The sequence below is a fragment of the Myotis nattereri genome, assembly GCF_964212035.1.
Source record: "Myotis nattereri genome assembly, chromosome: 3".
Lineage (NCBI taxonomy): Eukaryota > Metazoa > Chordata > Mammalia > Chiroptera > Vespertilionidae > Myotis > Myotis nattereri.
In genome coordinates this window covers 152,153,678-152,175,383 of record NC_138077.1, presented here as the reverse complement: position 1 = coordinate 152,175,383, position 21,706 = coordinate 152,153,678, and the positions used below count along the sequence as shown (strand labels likewise).

The 21,706-nt window shown below is 36.1% G+C and overlaps 1 protein-coding gene and 1 long non-coding RNA gene across 3 annotated transcripts in view; both read right to left on the bottom strand.

Moving 5' to 3' along the window:
* Positions 1 to 584: 584 nt before the first annotated feature.
* Positions 585 to 1,919, bottom strand: LOC308514929. Its single transcript, XR_013995628.1, has 2 exons — positions 1,062 to 1,919; positions 585 to 822 (listed from the first exon to the last, which is right to left on the bottom strand). It is a non-coding gene; the product is annotated as an uncharacterized lncRNA (long non-coding RNA).
* An 8,455-nt stretch (positions 1,920 to 10,374) lies between these two features.
* Positions 10,375 to 21,706, bottom strand: part of ODF2L (outer dense fiber of sperm tails 2 like) — a 355,423-nt gene continuing 344,091 nt past the window's right edge. For both annotated transcript variants that reach the window (XM_081086489.1, XM_081086488.1), the window contains 6 exons: positions 20,232 to 20,336; positions 17,972 to 18,130; positions 16,645 to 16,730; positions 16,400 to 16,562; positions 13,844 to 13,969; positions 10,375 to 11,609 (listed from right to left, as the gene is read on the bottom strand). In XM_081086489.1, coding sequence (XP_080942615.1) covers positions 11,481 to 11,609; positions 13,844 to 13,969; positions 16,400 to 16,562; positions 16,645 to 16,730; positions 17,972 to 18,130; positions 20,232 to 20,336 — 768 coding nt within the window. In that variant the 3' untranslated portion in view covers positions 10,375 to 11,480. The remainder of the gene's footprint in view (positions 11,610 to 13,843; positions 13,970 to 16,399; positions 16,563 to 16,644; positions 16,731 to 17,971; positions 18,131 to 20,231; positions 20,337 to 21,706) is intronic.

The following is a 21,706-nucleotide window of genomic DNA, read 5'->3' as shown; positions in this document are numbered from 1 at the left end:
AGGAATATTAGTAGAGATACAGAGGGGCATTATCTTATCTAATAAAGAGGGAATATGCTAATTGACCCTCATGCCATCACAAAAGATGGTGGTGCCCACAGCCAATAAGGAGGGAATATGCTAATTGCTCCACCCTCAAAGATGGTGGTACCCACAGCCAATGAGGGAATATGCTAATTGACTGCCCCATGCTCAAAGATGGCAGCACCCACAGCCAATAAGGAGGGAATATGTTATTTGCTGCCACGCCCTCAAAGATGGCTCCACCCACAGCCACAAGATGGTGGCGCCCAGTCCCCTCAGCCCAGCTGGGGCAGCAGGCATGCAGCAAGGCTGGGCCCACCCACAGGCGGGCCCGGCCTTGCCATGCACCTGTTTCCAGAGCCCCCCAGTCTTCTTAACCCCCCAGCTGTCCAGGGCTGGCCTGAGGCGCAGGCAATAATCCAATGACGGCGAACCTTTAAAAGAAAAAATGCTGAAAATCAATGGCCTGAGACAACAATTGCTGCTCTCATTATTTCTATTTAAAATTGTATGGGATTTCCTATTCAGTGCAATAAGAAAAAGAAAAGGTATAAAAACTGGAAAGGAGAATAAGAGTGTCTTTATTTGCATATGACATAATTATGTACATAGAAAATCCAAAAAGACATATAAACAACTAGAATTAAACGATTTCATCAACAGTGAATACAAAATGAGTACATAAAAATTAATTCTACTATTACAGTATCACAGCAACAAACAGAAAATGAAACTTAAAATTAAATACTGATAAAAGAGTATTAAAAAAATTGAATACCTAGGGCAGTGGTCAGGAAACTACAGCTCACGAACCACATGCAGCTCTTTGGCCCCTTGAGTGTGGCTCTTCCACAAAATACCACGTGCAGGTGTGCATGTACAATGCGATTGAAACTTCGTGGCCCATGCGCAGAAGTCGGTATTTTGTGGAAGAGCCACACTCAAGGGTCCAAAGAGCCGCATATGGCTTGCGAGCCGCCGTTTGCCAAGCCGCAGTTTGCTGAGCTGCAGTTTGCCGACCACTGACCTAGGATAACAAAATATGTTCAAGGCACTTAATTAAAAACTATAAAACATTATTAAGAGAATATTTTCTAAGAATTCTAAATAAATAAAATTCTAAACAATATTCATGAGTAAAGATGTTGGTCCATCCGTCATCTCTCCCAAACTGATCTATAAAGACCTATAAATTCAACACCATCCCAGTTAAAAGCCCCAATATTTAATTTTTTTAAATGGACAATGACAAACTGAATCTAAAATTTATATTGAGATAAAAGAACAAAAAAAATGGCTAACGTGATCTTAAAGAACAAAGCCTGGAGACAGAATGGTATTGGTGCAAAGATAGAAAAAATGAACAATGCAACAGAATGGAGAGTTCAAAAAGAACCCACACATCTGATTTATGACATTTGATCTATCTGCCTCATGACAAAGATGACTCATGAAAAATTCCTTCATTGGGGAATGAATTTGATTTCCACATGAATTTGTATATCCACAAGAGAAAAGAAATAACCATATGCCCTAGTTTGAACTATACACCAAATATATTGAAGGTGGATTGCAGATTGAAATGTGAAAGGTAAAAAACAATAAAGCTTCTTAGAAAAAAGCATAGACCATCTTCATTAGCTTGGTGTAGGCAAAGATTTCTGAAATAGAACACAAAAGGTACCAACATAAAGGAAGCAACTACTGAACTATATTTGTGATAGTTAATTTTATATATTAAGTTGGCTGGATCACCATATGCTGTGATATTTGAGTAAACATTAATTCTGGGTGTGTATGTGAAGCTTTCTGGAAGATTAGCATTTGAATAGATGTACTAAGTAAAGCAGATTGCTCTCCCAAAGTGGGTGGGCTTCAGGCAATCCACTCAAGGCTTAAACAGAACAAAAAAGGTGGAAAGGAGGAGGATTCTCTGGCTCTCTGCCTGTCCACATGAACTGGGACATCAATCTTCTCCTGCTCTCAGCACTTCTGGCTTTCAGGCCTCAGACTCAGACTATAATCCAGTGACGGCAAACCTTTTGAGCTCGGCGTGTCAGCATTGAAAAACCCTAACTTAACTCTGGTGCCGTGTCACATATAGAAATTTTTTGAATTTGCAACCATAGTAAAACAAAGATTTATATTTTTGATATTTATTTTATATATTTAAATGCCATTTAACAAAGAAAAATCAACCAAAAAAATGAGTTTGCGTGTCACCTCTGACACGTGTGTCATAGGTTTGCCATCACTGCCTATACCATTGACTCTCAGGCCTTCAAAGACCATCACAGGCTTCCCCAGGACTCCAGCTGGTAGACAGTAGATTATGGAACTTCTCAGGCTCCATAATCTTGTAAGTCAATACCATATACATACTGTTTCTCGGAAGAATCCAGGCAAATACAATATTAAAATTAAGAACTGTGGTCATCAAAAATTACAATCAAGAAAATGAAAAGGCAATTCACAGGTAAGTTTTAAAATATTTTATACATCTATCTCTAATAATTCATTTTATACTATGACCTAACTTGACTTTTAACAACATAATTTTAATACAAATGGATAATCAAATAAATAGAAATGTAGGAAAACAAACATCAGCTTCAGGTACCACTTGAACTGCCATCAACTAAATATTAATAAGAATTAAAAATACAGCATTTGTAAAATTATGAACAATTATATTACAATTTCAGAACTTCCAATTATCAAGGTATGTTCACATTTCTACTTTAGAATTATAACTACAATTGAGAGATGACTTGACCAAACTGTTATTGATCTGTAGATTGACAAAATTTAATTGTTGTTCTAGGTGCCAGACATTGGCTAAACAATGGAGTGACATAACACAAGTATTTCCTGCGAGCATCTAATTATTACTTTAGGAAATATGCTTAAGTTGAAAATTATTATAGCAGTGGCACCAACAATTCTTTGTTTCAAGAACTTGAAATTTTTTATGGCATTTGGTAGAATAATTCACATCTAGGCATTTGTTGTAAAGTAATAATTAGATGCAGACAAGGAATTGTGCATGATGATATTCATTGAAGAAAAATACATAATAGAAAACATGGAAACAACATAACTATTCAACAATGGAGCAATAATTAATATATTATAGTATATTCAGAGATAATAGGATAATAAGTCCCACTGGTAGTGTGTGAAAATTCTTATTCTACCCCACCTTTTCAAAAGTAGGAATTACCTTTTTTAAATTATTATAGGTAAAATAACAGAGATTAGTTTATTTACATTTTTTATATTATTTTATTTACATTTCCTTGATAATAAGTCTGATTATGTTGCAAACATGTTTATCAGGCATTAGTGATTCTAGAGTTGTCTTTCTTTATTCTTTGGCTCTTTTATCTGATGGACATTCATATTTTATTACTTTGTAAGAGCTTCTTTACATGTTAGGCAGTAAAAAGAAAGTATATCGTTGTGTCTATTATACTCCCAAGAATTATCCCAAGAGTTATGCTTGGTATTTTATGTCAGCTAATTTAAAATTAAAATTCTTATTTCTTGAAATGCTTTAAGTTCTGATAGTGTTCAGACTAAAATATCATTTTTCAAGTAAGAACGGATCAAAATAAAAACCAAATTAGACTGATAGCATAGAAATAGTTTTTTTTTTTAAGTTTTAAGGTAATTATCTGTGCTTATTTGTAGAAGTAAACACAAATCTTTTAAAAATAAAAAAGTTTTAGATAGTATTATATTCAGGTGACATTAATAAGTTTTATTATCATTAATTATTAAAATAAAATCTTTATTTTTAAAAGATTATTTACATACACCCCTACTGCCTTGGGTTCTGATGCCCTTTCTACTTAGTTCTTTAAAAAATAATAATAATAAGCATTTTTTTAAATGATAGGAAAAGATATCTACTTTACAAAAAATCTTGCAAAAAATAAACTTTAAGCTTGCCAAAAAGTGATTACAGTATATAATTACAATGTTTCTAATCAAATAATGTGTGATAGTTAATCACAGGTTTAATTTTTATAGTTAAATAAAATATTGTTGTCAATATTAACTTCATCTTATAACAACAAACTAGATATAGAGGTTCCTAACAGTTCTTCCTCCCTTTAAGCCCCACCCCAAACTATGCAAAAGTAAGAAGAAAAGGAAGATACTTGAGTTATTTTTTAAAAGTAAAACTAAACACAATTTTAAGGTCTCTTAAATTTTAAGGGAAAAAATGTTATTTATTCATCTTTAATATTTATTTGTCTTTTGTGGAAGTGTTAAATCTTAAAGTACCACAACGAACTGTAATGTTAAATAAATCAAAACCACTGCCTTATACTTAGGATTTAAGCAACTGTCCCAATGCATAGCATGAAAAGAAAAGACAACACATGGGATTTGATTTAATTCTTAGAGAAGGAAAAGAAAAGAGATTCCTCAAACTCTCTGAAGCAAGAACCCACTCCACCTTCCTGACTCTCTCCCAGTACCCACTCCCTCCCATTTCCACTGTGGCCTCTGGAACATGTCCGATTATAAATAAGGTGCACCCTGAATCTCCTCAGTCTCTACCTCTGTCTGAAAGGAAACCAAACCCCTCACCTAGGAAACTGCCTCCTTGCAGCCCTCAAGAGTGAAAGGCAGTCACTCTCTCAGACTGTATAATTTCCCTGCCTTTCTTAGGTGAGTCCCTGGTCCTGCTTTGAAGCTCAGAACTAAAGGCAATATCACCATTCCTACATCTATATATCCATTCAACAAATATGTATTATTGCCTGCTATGCACCAGACTACAGAACTGTAAATCCTCAGACAGATCAAAATCTACTGAGACAATCACACTCAAAAAATAACTGCCAATTACAAAAGAATAAGAAGGTATATGAACAGTACAATTTAGTCAGGCCAAGAGTGGGAGAAGCGGGGAGCATTTCAGGATGAGAAAAGGAAGGAAGGAATGAACTCAGTTTTCAAGGAAGGAAGTACAACTGGACCTAGTGGGTGAGGAAGAGAATGGTATGAGGGTGAGGAGGTTTGCAGGGCCTGGAGGCCATGAACGTGAGGGCCAGAACGTGCAGTCTTGAGGGTCACGTTGAGGACTTTGGATTTTATTCTAAATGCAATCAGAAACCACTGTTAGTTTTTAGAACTTAATTCCTTATTGCAGTCATCTACTTATCTTTTCACATTTAATCAGGATGTTTTTTCTTCAGCTCCACCCCAAATCCTTCCAAATCCTAGACAGTTTCAACATCTAAGACTTTTCAGTTACTCATCATCCTGGACTCCAGTGACTCATCTCCACCTCAAGCAGGCTTCTCCTCACTTTTTCCCTAGGCCAATACTACTCCACCTCTGAAATCAAATTCCAATACTATTTCATTCTCAGACCAAACCTCTCACTAATCCTACTCTTCCATTCCCACACCTTTCAGGTCTGTCCTTCAACCTTTAAAATTTTATCTGAATAGAAAAAAAAAAGGAACAGTAACAATTTCATTAGGATAAAAAGTTATTACTATTTCTCCCATCCCTACCAAGGCATTTAGCATTTAGGCTTCTCTGTACCCACCTCCATGCTGATACCCACATATGTGAACTTATATACACAAACAGATGCTTCTTTTGGTTACAAAAAGTGAATCATGCTGAATACATAATTCTGTGATTTGTCTTTACCTGAAAATAAAAATCATGAACAAATCTCAAGCCAGCACTGAATTCATTCTTTAAATTCCTGCACATTATTCAAGGTAGTTGCTGCCTATAGTTCCCCTCCCAAAGGGACTTCTCTTACTTGCTGCAAAAAAAAACTTGCTGATCCAGCAAAATCTTGAAGTGTGCTCTTCAGTGGAGCAAAGTGCTTCCAGTTTTTATAGGTGGAAAAGAACTCATGCTTGCAACTGAAAGTCTGGGAACAGAATGGTTTCTCCTAGTACTTCAGTGGAGGATAATAGGTCTCAGGCCCATGAGAATGAAAGCCATCGTGCATTTCACCACTTGGTTTGCTGCTGCCCAAGAAATACGCAAGCCAGCCTGCTGACAGGTGCTGAGGGAACCACAAGCATGAGTATGCAAGAAAAGTGAAAACTCACTTATGGGGCTTGGAAAGAAAAGATGGCCAGCAGAACAAAAACTGGAGATGCCTACTGATGTAGAACTAATGGAAGAAACAGGAGAGAATTTTAATGAAAATATAATGGAATTACAGCACTAAAAATGAACACTTTCAGGAACTAAAAAACAACAACATGATTTAATTATAAATTCAAAATCTAACAGAAAAAGAGAATGACTGCCCTCGAGAAGCCTATTAGTGACAGATACCATGAGAAAAAAGACAAGTTGCATGGAGGTCAGATCCAGCAGATGAAAGGAGAAAAGGAACATGTGGAGAGGTAATAATCACATAAGCAAAAGGAGAGAGAGGAACCAAGATGGCAGCACTGGTACACACTTGTACTTGCTGCCTTGCACAACCACATCAAAAATACAACTAAAAGACGAAATGGATATCATCTAGAACCATGGGAAGACTGGCTGAGTGGAAATTCTACAACTAGAAGGAAAGAGAAAAGCGCATTGAAGTGGGTAGGAGGTGCAGAGGTGTAGAGGTGCGGAGGCGCGCGGAAAAGGGCTGGCAACTGGGTACGCTATTGTCTTTTTCAATTGGGAGGGAGATACTAGCTCCCAATTACTCTGAACTCCAGTTTCGGGAGAGATTCTGAGGACCCAGACTCATACGGGAGAAAGTGGACTGTCTGGCATCAGGCCAGAACGCAAGGGCGGCTTTCTTGCAGACCCCGAGACCTCTCCGAGGCAGAGCAGACTGGCAGCCATTGCAGTTTGCTCTGCCCTGATGATTCCCTGAGACCCCACCCCACCCAATTTATAACCCCACCCAAGCTGTGAGCAGAGGCTTGTGCATATGAATGGCCTGTTTTTTTACAATCTAAAACCTAAAAAACTGAAGCTGGGTCAAAGAGCACCAAAGCCTCCAAAAGAAGGCCTAGACAGCAGCTTGCATTGCTTCACAGCTGGGCCTTATCTGGGCACTTCCAAACCCCAAACCAAAAGGAGGAATCTGCAGGTCTCTCTGTAGAAAAGCAAAAAGAAAAAAGAATGCAAAAATATGAAGATAGTGTAAGGAGCCTCTGGGACTTCAAGTGTACCAACATCCAAATTATGGGGGTGCCAGAAGAAGAGAGAGAGAGCAAGATATTGAAAACCTATTTGAAGAAATAACAACAGAAAACTTCCCCTACCTGGTGAAAGAAATAGACTTACAAGTTCAGGAAGCGCAAAGAACCTGCTGGGTGGTCTCAGGCAGTTGCTGACTTTGCACCTCCTTGGAAATCCAAGAGCCAGTGTACCCAGTGGTCAGAGTGAGACCATACCAGAGTGCAACTCTTCACATCCATAAGTGACACACTCAAGGGGCAGACTCAGTGAGTGCCAAAGCCCCACTGAAGCAAGTCCTGCTCCATAAGGGTGATTCCAGCACAGTAGTTCTCCCATTGTAGACAAAGCTGGTCCTCACAGCCAATTGGCCTGGTGGTCAATTCCTCCCAGTGATACCAACAGCAATCAAGGCTTAACTACAACAAGACTGTGCACACAGACCACAAAGGGGTGCACCAAGAGTATCCACCTCAGGTAATTGGGGAGGCTGAGCCACTGGGCCCTATAGGACACCTAGCACACAAAGCCATTCTATCAACACAGGCAAAATGCGGAGACAAAGAAACATGTCACAAACGAAAGAAATGGAAGAAAACAAATGACTGGATATAGACTTCAAAACCATGGTAATAAGGTTGCTCAAGAATCTTCTAGAAACCTCCAAGAAATTTAGTGAGACCCTCAAGGATATGAAAAAGGACCAATTAGAAATTAAGCATACACTTACTGAAATAAAGAATAATATAGCGATCCAACAGCAGACTAGAGGATCCCAAGAATCAAGTCAAAGATTTGAAATACAAAGAAGCAAAAAAAAACAAAACACCCAACCGGAAAAGCAAAAAGAAAAAAGAATCCAAAAATATGAAGATAGTGTAAGGAGCCTCTGGAACAACTTCAAGTGTACCAACATCCAAATTATGGGGGTGCCAGAAGAAGAGAGCAAGATATTGAAAACCTATTTGAAGAAATAACAACAGAAAACTTCCCCTACCTGGTGAAAGAAATAGACTTACAAGTCCAGGAAGCGCAAAGAACCCCAAACTAGAGGAATCCAAAGAGGACCACACTACGACTCATCATAATTAAAATGCTAAGAGAAAAAGAGAAAAAGAGAATCTTAAAAGCAGCAAGAGAAAAAGTTAGTAACCTACAAGGGAGTACCCATATGACTGTCAGCTGATTTCTCAACAGAAACCATGCAGGCCAGAAGGGAGTAGCAAGAAATAATCAAAGTGATGAATAGCAAGAACCTACAACCAAGATTACTCTACCCAGCAAAGCTATCATTTAGAATTGAAGGTCAGATAAAGAGCTTCACAGATAAGGAAAAGCTAAAGGAGTTCATCACCACCAAACCAGTATTATATGAAATGCTGAAGGGTATTCTTTAAGAAGGGGAAGAACAAGAAAAAGGTAAAGATGAAAATTATGAACAACAAAATGACAACAAATACATATCTATCAACAAGTGAATCTAAAAATCAAGTGAGTAAAAAATCTGATGAACAGAATAAACTGGTGAATATAATAGAATCAGGGGCATAGAAAGGGAGTGGACAGACAGTTCTCAGGGGGAAGGGGGTGTGTGGGGGGGTGAGGGAAGAGACTGGCCAAAAATCTATGGACGAGGACAGTGGGGGAGTAAGGGCATGGGGTGGGGTGGGAACCGTGTGGAAGGGAGCTATGGGGGGTAAAAAGAGGAACAATTGTAATAATCTGAACAATAAAGATTTATTTTAAAAAAATAGAAGAAAATTTTTAGAACAAGAAAACCCATGACAGATACCTTGAGGAAAAAGGCAAGTTGCATGGTGGTCGGATCAGCAGATGAAAGGAGATAAGGAACATGTGGAGAGGTAATAATCACATAAACAATAGAAGAAAACTTTTAGGACTTAAGAAAGTCATGAGGTGTTGACTATCAAGGATGAAGAGAAAATCCTGCCAGCCAATTAGTACTGTGGGGACAAGGGCTTTCTTGGATAGGAGGAAGCTGGAAGCAAAGACACTGCTTAGGGACACCAGGCACTGGCTTTCATTCATACACCAGAGAGCCCAATGTCTGCTTAACACATCACATGGAAATACTAAACACAGATATTGTTGAAGTTCTTCTAGGGTCTGGGAAACTTAACTTTGTCATCTGTGTCTCTAGTATCTGAGTAACAGCCTTAGGGACTTTGCAGTAGTCTTTTTCCTTCTAGCCTGTCTAAAACATTGCAGGTACCAATTTTTAAATGCCATATGCACAAATTTAAAAAATATAAAAAAGAGAATGTATTCATAGGTGAGGTAAATGCATGACTGTTGGACAAAAACATTACCTTTACTTATGAAATATATACTAGCTGTGTGTCTTTGGAGAAGTTACTTAACCTTTTTATGTTTGGGTTTCCTGAAAAGTAAGTGGAAAAAAAAGTTAGTAGCACTCATCTCAATCAGGCATAAAGATTAAATGAGATACTGTATGTACCACACTTAGAACTTTGGTTCTCAATAAATAAGAGCAACATTGCTGATGGGTGGCTGCTCTTCCACTGCTCCCAACAGAAAAAGAGCACTGTACACAGAACTTTAATTTTAGAATCAGAAGACTTGAGTTCACATGTGGATTTTAAAATGTAAAAGTTTTATACCACAACCATGGCAGTAACCCCTCTATGCTTATATTTTTTCATACCTAAAACAGGAATATGAACACCTCCTCTGCTCAACATCTATCCATCTAGCTTTCCACAAACAATAACTGAGTATCTACTATATTCCAAATATTGTGTAATGGCTGAAACAGAAATATGAATAAGATAGACTTCTACCCTAAGGAGCAATCTAGTGAACAATAAATACTCAAGAACCGTAGTTCCTTTCACCTGAGTCTTTCTTAAGGCTCACTTTGCCTTAGGACAGTGGTTCTCAACCTTGGCTGCACGTTAGAATACCTGGGAATCTTTTTAAAATCCTGATTTCTGGGCCTCATCCTCCGGAAATTCTGTTTCTTTGTTACGGGGTGGGGCCACAACATTAGTAACAAAGAAACAGAATTTCCAGAGGAGGATGGGGCCCGGAAATCAGGATTTTAAAAAGATTCCCAGGTGAGTCTAATGTGCAGCCAAGGTTGGGAACCACTGCCTTAGGAGATGAAAAAAGGACAAGGGTCAAGCATGTGTTTTAGTACAAGTACTATGATTTTTTTTTTTTAAAGCAACACTAACATTGTCAGCAAATGTTGGGAAATAAAATTACTATATTTTGCTATTTTAAGAAAAATACTATGAAGCAGTTGGGTCATTGGGAAGTAAGCCCCTGCAGATGATATGGCATTGTTAGGAGTGAGGGGACCGGAGAAAAGTAGGCCCCCATTTCTGATGGGAGAACATGAAACATCTTGGGGAGATTGAGCTTTGTTCATAAGCTGGACTGCGTAGTACACAACTTGCCTCTTAGAATGATCTCTTGAGACCCGAGTGCCCTTTGAATAAACAGCTCCACTGTCTGAGAGGAATCACTATTACATCCATCCCCTTTTAGAGCATTCTGTGTTGGCATGTAGGGGGGAGATTGTGGGAAGCACGTTCTTGTTATCCCTATGTCATCTCAAAAATAAAGACTTTATCCTAAAGCTTATTAGGGTGCTTATTTTGATCATCTCATGTGAGTTGGCCTTGGGACAATGTATTCAAATGTCAGTTTGCATTTAATAGTTATGACTTAAAATTGTATATTTAAACCTCACACAAATTATAATGGTATCTTAGCATATACCTGAAACAATATTAAGTACATCAAGACATGAGGTATCTTTAGAAAGTATATAACTATCCATTATTAAAAATTCATATCCAGAATATTTTCCTTTATTATATTAATACATTTATAGCTACACAATGTAAAACAATGATCTACATTATTTAAAATCATGTATTTGGCTCATAATTAACGTAGATTACAATTCACTTGGATGGTGGCTACAGACACACAAAGAATGATTCTGGCTTCTTTTGTGTATGTATAAAAAATATTCAAAAAACCAATATAACTTAACTAGAAATTAAACAAGAGCTAAGTAAAAATTATCCAGCAAAAAAGAATGCTAACATCTCTTGTTTTAAGTTTCAACTGGATAATAATTTTTTTAAAAAACTTTACATAAAAAGTCTAATACCACCACCCACAAATAATAAAGTATAACAACAGACAGTATATTTTTTACCTAATCACTTTTTTTGATTCACAATAAAAACCTGTTGCTTATAGAAAATAAATTCAACAATTTATCCAAACATTGTTACATAAGAAGTTTTAAGAAACTGTAAATAATTCTTGATACTCTCATTTTGATTCTCCGACTTTTCAAGACTATGTTGTATTTCTTTCAAACATACTTCCTGATGTTGTGTTTTCTAAATAAAAAAAAACAGATAATCAATAATGACATTCATATCAAAGGATAGTCATAACATTTATATATACAATAACTGACTACATGAATTTTAATTTTTTTAACAGAAAGACTCCTAACCATCTGATGTGTTTGTTAATAACTTATCTTAGAGCTCACTTTTCTTTAAAATAAAGAAAAAGTAAATGGGTGATATTTACTGTGATATATTTTTTGTACTACATATTCTTTTAGCCCCAAATTATTACACATTTAACATAATTAACTTAATAAGTAGGTTTTATTTAAAGCTGTCCTAATTTCTCACATCTAACATGACATTTTAATACTAGTTTTTGCCATTTTCTCTACCTAAAAATTCATATTTTATAACATAAAAATGACTTTTGCTGTCTTAAAAATGGACAGAATTCCAGCTTTGATAATACAAACATTTTATTTTTAGAATCTTTCATAAATAAAATGAACTCTTAATATTATCGGTATTCTTTATTTAAAGTAAAAATTAAAAACATAATAAAGTTTTAAAATATTCAGTTGCATATAAATTTCCAAGGTATCACTTAGCTTCCAACTAAAATGTAGACACCTTAACAAGAAAAATCTTTTATCTCCCTCCCATCTGGTGTTCAATAATACCTGACACCTTCTGAAACTGAGCAATGCTCAATGTCCCTCAGGTGAAGTAGGTGGGATGAAGAAATGTGCTAGTCTAGGCTATACAAAGTCACAGAATGAAAATAATGCATCTTTGCAGAACATCAATGTTACTCAACAATTTAGAGGAAAAAATACTAATACAAACCACATATTGTGAGGCAGAATGCAAAATGTGCATATATTTTAGGATAAGACTCCAAAGTCACTTCAGGCTTCAGGAAGGTTGGCCTGAGTTAAGCTGCTGAAGACACCCTTAAGTCTGTGCACCCACTCTGCCCCCCACTGGAACACTTGGGCAAAAAAAATCTATGAAAGCCTGCTACATGGGCAGGGCACTGTGGTAGACACCAGATAAAATCAATTATGAGACAGGCTCTCTGGGTGTTTACGATTCAATTGGAGGTAAGGTTATGTATACAAAATAAATACTGAACTGCCCACTGAAAGGGACAGAATACATAAGCTCCCTTTTTAGCAATGTCTAAATCTATGCTTAGAATTCTAGATTTTTACTACTGTAAAATTTCTCAGGGTTAATAGAGCATCAAATATTAAATCTATTTATTTTGGCAGCTTTAGCCAAGTACTGGGAGCATTAAAGCAAAACCCATCTCATCTTAGTGTACTTATTTTATTTTTTCAGAAGCTTCAACTATACAAAGGACATGACATATTTACAATATCAGCAATTCTGATGGTGGACAAAAAAAAAAATTAGAAATAAAGGGAAGGCCTGTGCTAAATTCAAAGTGAAATATGTTTTGTTCTGATTGAAATTGCTATGGAACTTTTGATGGCAATAAAATTAAACTAATATTACATGCTAAAAAGTCATTTAACTTTTGAACCTTTCAGGTTTTCAACTCTTTAGACACTTGGGAATGAAAAATTAATTTTACCAGAGTCTCCAGCTCCTGGAAAAAAATTAAGTATCATTATTTTATATGTCATTGTTAAGCAGACAGTTTTCAAGTAATTTAGTCATGACTAGTGCTAGCTTTCATACTATCTTATGCCAGTTGGCTGTTTCAGGAATATTTAGGAAAAAACATTAGAAGACTAATTAAACACAGACAATTTCATAATCTCATTTCATGGCTGAGTGGATCAAAGCAGCCATATCCTATGCAGATATAACAATAGTGAGTATTTACTTAATGCCAACCTATAACTTTCTAAGATAGAATATTCATTATTCAAGAAAAGTATTAAAGTCTAACTCATAATAATTAAATTGTGAAATGAAATGAAAAATTCATAACAGAAAGAAAGTAAGTAGAATATCTGTAACTTTCATGAAGCAGCTGTCATGCTAAAATAATGTGTACAGGAAGGACCCAATGATACCTCAGGCAGAAAGGTAACAGAAGCTATCGAGGATGAGGATAATAATTCTTTGGCATAACCCTACATTTTTAATTTGTGTGATTTATAGTTATCTGTAATAGTATCAATAAAGAAATGGCTCTGATTTCCCTCACTTTGTACTTTAACTGTTTAAGCAAACTAACATGGTAAGAATGTTAAGTGCTAATTTATTTTTTATGAAAATACATAAGCTATACTAATACTTACACTGTTTATTTTGCAAACAAGTTGATTTTGTTCTTCATTTTTCTTTCTAAGTTCAGTTTCCAGATCTAATATTTTAATTTGTAAAGCCCTCTCTCTAGATGACATTTTCTCTATTTCTTCAGAAACCTGTAATTTTCATTAAAAAAGTAAAGTAACTAAATGTACTTTCTTTAAAGTATAAAGCCTTGACATAGTTACATTATACCTCTTTTTTCCAAGTAGATTATTAATTGGATGCTAGACAATTTAATTAGAAAGTGTTTAAAGTTGTTGTATGTTAAGGAACACATGTAGAATAGTATCTGAAAAATGGCTTAAGATACAAGAGGTATATGCATTTGCACTATTCTGTAACTTCAGTACGTTTTCTCCCCAATACCATATTTTTATATCTTACTGAGACCAATCTCCACTTTACAGTATTTATATTCACCGTCGTGTCTAGACTGGTGCTAGAATCTAGGAAGTTCTCATTAAATGCTTAGATGGATAGAATTGGGGGACAGCAGGTGATATATACACTTCATACACAACAAAAGAGATTGAGTTTTCATTCATTCACTTTCCAAGTGGTCTGAATTTAAATTCTCACATTTCTCTGACTGCTTATTTAGTAGAAAGTCTCACTTAGCTATGTTTTTCCAAGGATTCAGATATGTGGGAGCCTATTTGCAAAAGGGTAGGGTTGGAGCCACAATAATGCGAGTGGAGGCAGGGACTACTTAAGGAGCAAGGAACTAGTGGGAAGAACTATCCTCTAATCTAATTCCTATGGACTAAGTTCTAAGTTATTGTAAAGTGATTTACCAAGATGTCTTGTGCACAAATTCTGAGGGCAACTGTGACTGAGGCGTGCTGGCAGTTATAGGAGAAAGCTGTGGGAGAAAGAGCCCTCAGAACAAATATCCATGTCTGTGACCATGTCCCGCAGTGTGGACAATGGTGACAGTGCAGTGACAGCACGCCTCATGAAGCAGGAACTAGAGACAGCCCACAGTCCAATGCAGCGGAGGGAAAGGAAAGGGCACACGCATCTCTGGGGACTCTGAACACTATAAGCAGGAATCTGAGGTCATTAGCATTTCCAAAGTCCACTTAGGCTGAACCCAAGATAAAGTCCCTTCTTGTTTTCCTCCTACAGGTTGGTGGCGCTGAGAAACCTGGGTTACAATTCTACCAATGGCAGTACATTTTATTAATTAGCTTTTATTCAATGATGTGTCCTTCAACATCCATTGAAATTGGTTTCCCAGAGTTAAAAAAAAGTATATGACACTTGAGATACAAGAGCCACATATCAAGGATATTGGATTTTATCTAACTCTTGTGGAACTGCCACTAACACACTTTGGAAAGACCATGGGTGGAAGAGAGTTTAGAGGGAATGATTCAGAATCCAGTGTTGGACAGGTTCAGTTTGAGATGCCTCTGTTAAGTGGAGATATCAAATAAGTAGAATGTCTGAGTCTAGATTTCAGAGGACAAAGAAGTCTGGAGTAGAGAGAGATATCTGAGAATCATCAAAGCATAGATCAGTGGTCGACAAACTGTGGCCCCTTGAGTGTGGCTCTTCCACAAAATACAACGTGCGGGCGTGCATGTACAGTGCGACTGAAACTTGGTGGCCACACTCAAGGGGTCAAAGAGCCACAAGTGGCTTGCGAGCCACAGTTTGCCGACCACTGGTATAGATGACCTCTTTTTAGCATCATGCAATCCTAGGAGGAAACTCATGACCCCCATTTTTTCAATTAAGAAACTAAAGTTTAGGGGAGTACTTGTCCTGGGTCAGGGTATAATACACCAGAGACAGAATTCAAATACTGTTCCTGGTGGACACCAGAGCCCACCTCACGTCTTTTCAAATCATTTCATAAATTTACCTCTTCGAGATCTTCCTGAATCATTTCTCCTCGCCCTCAGGTTGAAGTACCTTGTACCCTCCCCCTCTACTGTAGCACCTACATGCTGGATGGCATGTTTGTTCACCTGTCATCTCCCTCCTGGACTATGAGTGTCCTGAGCCAGGTCTTATTCATTTTTGCATCTCAGGACTAGTAGAGACACACAGTGAGATACTTATTAAATGCTAACCAAATGAATTTAACTAGAATTTAATTCTTGCATGTATTTATGTATGCAACAATGTTTGCCCAAAGAAAAGGGAGTTGAGCTTTACCGCTCACTAGATCCTGATCGAAAACAAAATGTTCAATAATTTGCACATATGTTCTGGTTTTATTTTACTTATTTATTTATTTTTTAATGGGAGGGTAAAGGTGAGAGGAGGAGAATACTCCTTCAAAGTGTTTTTCATCTCTGCCCTTTACCCTGCCACATCATCATGATCTGGTAAAGAAACTCTGGTCCAGTAAGATATCTGTTTAGCTCCAAAAGGCACAAGTAGGTAAAAAACAAAAATGTAACTGCTCTCTTCACCCTGTCATCAGGATAAAAACAATAACTAAATGTAGGTTTGGCAAGATGAGATATTGTCTGTTTAAAGAGCTCTTTGGTAAACTAATTAAAAAGTTTCTAAATAAAGGCCATCTGTACCTTTTGTCTTCCTTCTTCTAAAGCAGCTTCCAGCTGTCTAGCCAATGCTGTATATTCTGCAGACTTTTCTTTAAACTTAAGATTGCTGTGCTTAAGACATTCTTCTTGGTTTTCCAGCTTCTTTTCAAGCTCTTTATTTTCTGCATCCATCTGTTCTAATTTTCTTTTTACAGAAAACATATATTTTAAAATTACAGTGTATAGAGAAAAGTGCAACACCAATTATAAGTCAATGTAGTACTTACTGTTTAAGGTTTTCACACTTCAACTGAATAAGATAATTTTCCTCTTCCAGAGAAAGCTCTGTCAGAAGATTTTGATTTCCATCAAACTAAAAGAGAAAAATTTTTTCTTTATAATAAATTTCTAAAGAAAATATTATTATTACTCCTACACAGAGACACCAAGAAATATCACATTGGTTAAGTTTTTAAAAGCTATGCTACCTTATAAAAAATCATCTACTACAAATTTTTCTGAAAGATGGCTATTAAAACATTCTGAAAAAAATGTTCCATTGCAAAAGGTCATTTATTTTATTAAGTCAGTGTGAAGATTTTAGAAACTGTCGAATACTTAGAGTTACTCTTATAATTTTTGTTTCACTTAAGTAGTGATTGATAATTGAATATCTGTGAAGCAACTATGAAGAAAAAACATATTTGTGAAAAGCAAATTAAATTAACAAGGAAATCAATGAAAATACACTTGCCTACACCAAGACAGAATGTTCTTCCCAATGCTTAAAAAAGCTGTATTTAAGTTGTTTCAGAAGCTTTGAAATAAATAAAAAAATTTTCATAATTTCAATTAGTAACTTAGGTTATCTACGTAATTTGACATTTTCTTAGAAATCTCTTATAGGAATTTAAATTCAGCAACGTTTTGTTTGCATGTTTTTAAAAACAGGATGCATTTCAAGATTAAAATCCAAACTACATTTGGAAGATAGGGAATCATTCCTAAAATTGTTTTGCAAATACGGAAAAATACTACCATCCTGGGACATGCTTCTTTGAAAAAAAAGTACTTAATTAAAAAATATATTTATTAAGTGCTTACTATATGTGCTAGGCATTGACTTAGAAGATGGCTATGTGGTGTTAACAGGGCATCCTTGACCCCTGCTCTAGTGAAGTGAAAAACTATGTCCAAAAAAATTGGAAATAATCCAAGTAAACTTGATGTGCAATTCTAATTGAAATACACTCTAATTTTTGTGAGATAAATGACAATAATTAACCTTATCCTGACATCAAAAAATATATATGTACTAGTAAACATAGCATTGCTCCTTCTCTTATGCTATTACCATGTCCTCAAATATCTAAATATAGATTTATATGAATAAACCAAACAAGCAATTAATTCTGTTTACAATTTTTTTACTATAAAATACTAGCAGAATAGCTTGCAAAATAATAGTACTGTATCTGATAAACTGGTACTTTATCAACTGATATAGATGGCAGTAAAATAAATCAATCCCTGACATGAGTGCCCTCAATTGGTGAAAGCATTCATAAGCGTTGCTTTAACACAGGTAGCAAAGTGAGAATGACGGCTGGACACCTGGCCCTGAAGCTCCCTAATGGTGTGCGCTTGGTCCGCACACGTCTCCTTGTAGTGCTCCAGACTCTCCTGACACTCCTGAAGCCTCCGTTCCGCCGCCATCAGGGAACCTCGGACGTCCTCTAACTCCTTCAGATGAGACTCCATCTGGCCTCTCATCTGAGGTGCGGCATTAGGGAAATAAGTGTAAGATCACACAGCATTACTGCTTTCACTACCTTAAATACGAGATACACTGATAACATAATATGTAATTTAGGAATAATGGTTTTAAACAAAAAGATTCCATCAAATAAATGTGAATTAACATTAAGTTAGACTCTGCTAAGTAAGAACATATAACTCAAAAAGTGGGTTATACTTTAGTTTTCAAAAAGTTTGTTGAATAAATGAACATAGTAATATTAGTGTGGAGGGGGAATGTTTAACCTCCTTAGGAAAAGAAACTTTTGAATCCTGTCATTTATGTACTGATAAAGCTGGCATGGTAGCTTTCTAGCCTTCAATATAAAGTAACTGTCACTTTTTGTCATTCCATCTTCTAATTCAGACATTTCAATTAGAGCAGCCTTGCTGCACTCATCTTAGTCCAAATCAGTGGGCTTTACTGTATATTATTTTAAGATAGCTAATATCATCAGTCCTCAGTAGACTATTTGATCATTAATGGTACTACGAAGTAAATCTCTTTAATTTTACCTATGTTAATCTCTTTGGCTACTGCAGTTCCTTACAGTAGCACTTTTGTAGAGTTATGACAAGAAGCAACCCTAAGATATGCTTGTACTGTTAAGAAAAAAAATAACCATTTAGGACAGGGGTCCTCAAACTACGGCCCGCGGGCCACATGCAAATACAAGTATTATATTTGTTCCTGTTTTGTTTTTTTACTTCAAAATAAGATATGTGCAGTGTGCATAGGAATTTGTTCACAGTTTTTTTTTTTAAACTATAGTCCGGCCCTCCAACGTCTGAGGGACAGTGAACTGGCCCCCTGTTTAAAAAGTTTGAGGACCCCTGATTTAGGATGTTCATAGGGAGGAAAAGCAAGCACCATCTCTTTCCCTGACATAGGGACCACCTAGAGCTACTATGCAACATCTGGCATTCTTAATCACAAAAGGTAAAACTAGAACAAAGCACACCTTCCAAACATCTAAGAGCCCATGAGAAAACCAGGAGACTTAAAACAGTGGAAAAATAAAAGGAAGAATTTCACTTACAAAGAATTTTCTGGTTTAATACAAATAAGAAATCACTGTAACCTCACAGTATCTGAAAAACTGAGCTCCTGCTCCATCTGCCTTTTGAACAGGGTTTGTAAATGGGCTTTTATTTACAGTGCTGCCTAGCAAAACAGGAGACAGTTGCATTGGTAAGTCTCATGAGAAAAGGAGACCAAGATATATGAAATGATTTTTCCTCTAAGGTGCTAAAAATAGGAAGAGTAATTCTAGGAAAGTAGTAAACTGCACATTTGGTGGGTTATCTATCTCTGTCTAAACAGCAGAATGCCTGTGCTGGCTGAACTCTCACACTGATTCCTCACTTGAACTTCTCAGTTCCAACATATGGAGAAAATCCAGAACAGAGACCATGTTACACTCAGTTGGAACTGAACAGTAACATCCCATGACCTCTCCGGCCAGGAGCGAGCGTCCCATGGCTTTCACTGCTGCTTGACCAAAAAACATAAAAAGACCCAAAAAGGGATGTGGTTTCATTTAAAAATATTCACAAAAACATCATAACTTGCCAACATTGGCCTTCCTCTCATTCTGTTGAAATAGGGTGAAAAAAAGGAAATGATGTGGGGTTTTTTTCTATGATATCATTTTTCTTCCAACAAAGCATTTGGCAGAGAATATTTACTTTGCTTTTTTAGACACAAAAGATTTACTGTCAGAAAAACAGGTGAGATTAAAAATAAGAGGTACTCAAGTTTGCATACTTATGGTTGATGAAGCTCAGTGATAACCATTTATTTAGCTATTTAAGTCTGCTCTTGAGTAAAAATAATTAAATGTTTATGTGATCTTCCAAATATTAAAGAAAAAGTGAAAAAACATTCATAAAAACAAACACCATTTCAAGCCTGGAAGAAACATTATTTCCTCAGAAAGTAAACTCCTACAGAGACGGAGAACAGATCATTCCTAGGTCTAAAATAGAGAAAATAACCACAGTGAAAGATATCTGTATAATATTTATAAAGTCTAAAACATAAATATTACTTTATTATTTAAAATGTCAAACTTACCTTCTCTAATTTTTTATTTTTGTTTTTTGTTATAAGGTTATTTTCACTTAACAAATTTTCACATCTGCTTTTCACCATTTCAGCTGCTTCTTGCAATTTTTGTACCTGATAATAGAGTATTATTAGAGTAACATCTATTATTTTATTATTAGAGCCATAATATAAAATTAAAAGCTAAAAGTTTGAATTTTCAATTTCAAACAAATCATTATTTCCCTGTTAATATCTCAGTAGGTTTATCTAATGTTACTCTTTCTTTAAATATAGGAATCACTCAGTGCTCTCCTCTAATTAACAATCCTTTTATGATTTACTCATCTTTTCCCATCAATACTTCTAGACCAGGGGTGGGCAAACTTTTTGACTCAAGGGCCACAATGGGTTCTTAAACTGGACCGGAGGGCCGGAACAAAAGCACGGATGGAGTGTTTGTGTGAACTAATATAAATTCAAAGTAAACATCATTACATAAAAGGGTACGGTCTTTTTTTTCAATAGTTTTATTCATTTCAAACGGCCGGATGCAGCCCGCAGGCCCTAGTTTGCCCACGGCTGGTCTAGACTCTTCACTTGAGCTCTGAATATTAGAGAGATCTTCACTTGCAGGTCCATGTCACTTTAAAGAACCAGCCTCTGGTTCAAACTAGCTCCCATACCAACTGTTTTACCCTCCAAATCAAAACCTGCTAAAAACAATAGCTGACTGCGCACTTTGTGCAAGGCCCAGAGCCTAGAGTAAGGTAACTCACCCATGATATTCCTACAAAGGAATTAAACCCAAACAACCAGTTGGGATGACATTCTTAGTAACATGTGCCACCAACCTTCATAGGCTCCATTTCTACCTCTGGCTTGGATGACTCACTGGATATCTCAACTCCATCTTCCCATCTAAGCCATCCAGATGCAGCCCTTCCTACTTACCTACACTATGCCCCCTTTAAGCTTTTATTTTTAGTTCATTACTCTTTAATTTAAATGTTCTCTTCCCATAAAATCAAACTCTTTATTGACTATTGTTACCCATTATTCACAGACCTACATAAATCCCATCTTTCTCATAAAGTTTTTCTTGAATACCACATTTCCCAAACCTACGATTTTCTGTAAATTACGATTCAGCACATGCTCTACTCCATATATATTGTCATATGTACTTTTCAGGCATTTCACAGGAGTAAATCTGAATGAAACTTTGTTTATTGGGAAAAAGGGAGTCTTGGGCTGTAATGACCCTAGAAAGGAGTCATATTCCAAATCAACATCATTAACTATACAAGATGACAAACATAAACAAGATTATATATGAGGTTTACATTACATCTATGTAATTAATTTTAGATCTACTTTTAAGAATATCTAACACATACATAGACAATGAATGTTTAAATCAGGAATCAGCAGTCATCTATTAATACAAATATTTGGGACCTTAAGAAACACTTGGGACATGTCATGTTCTATTATCACCTTTC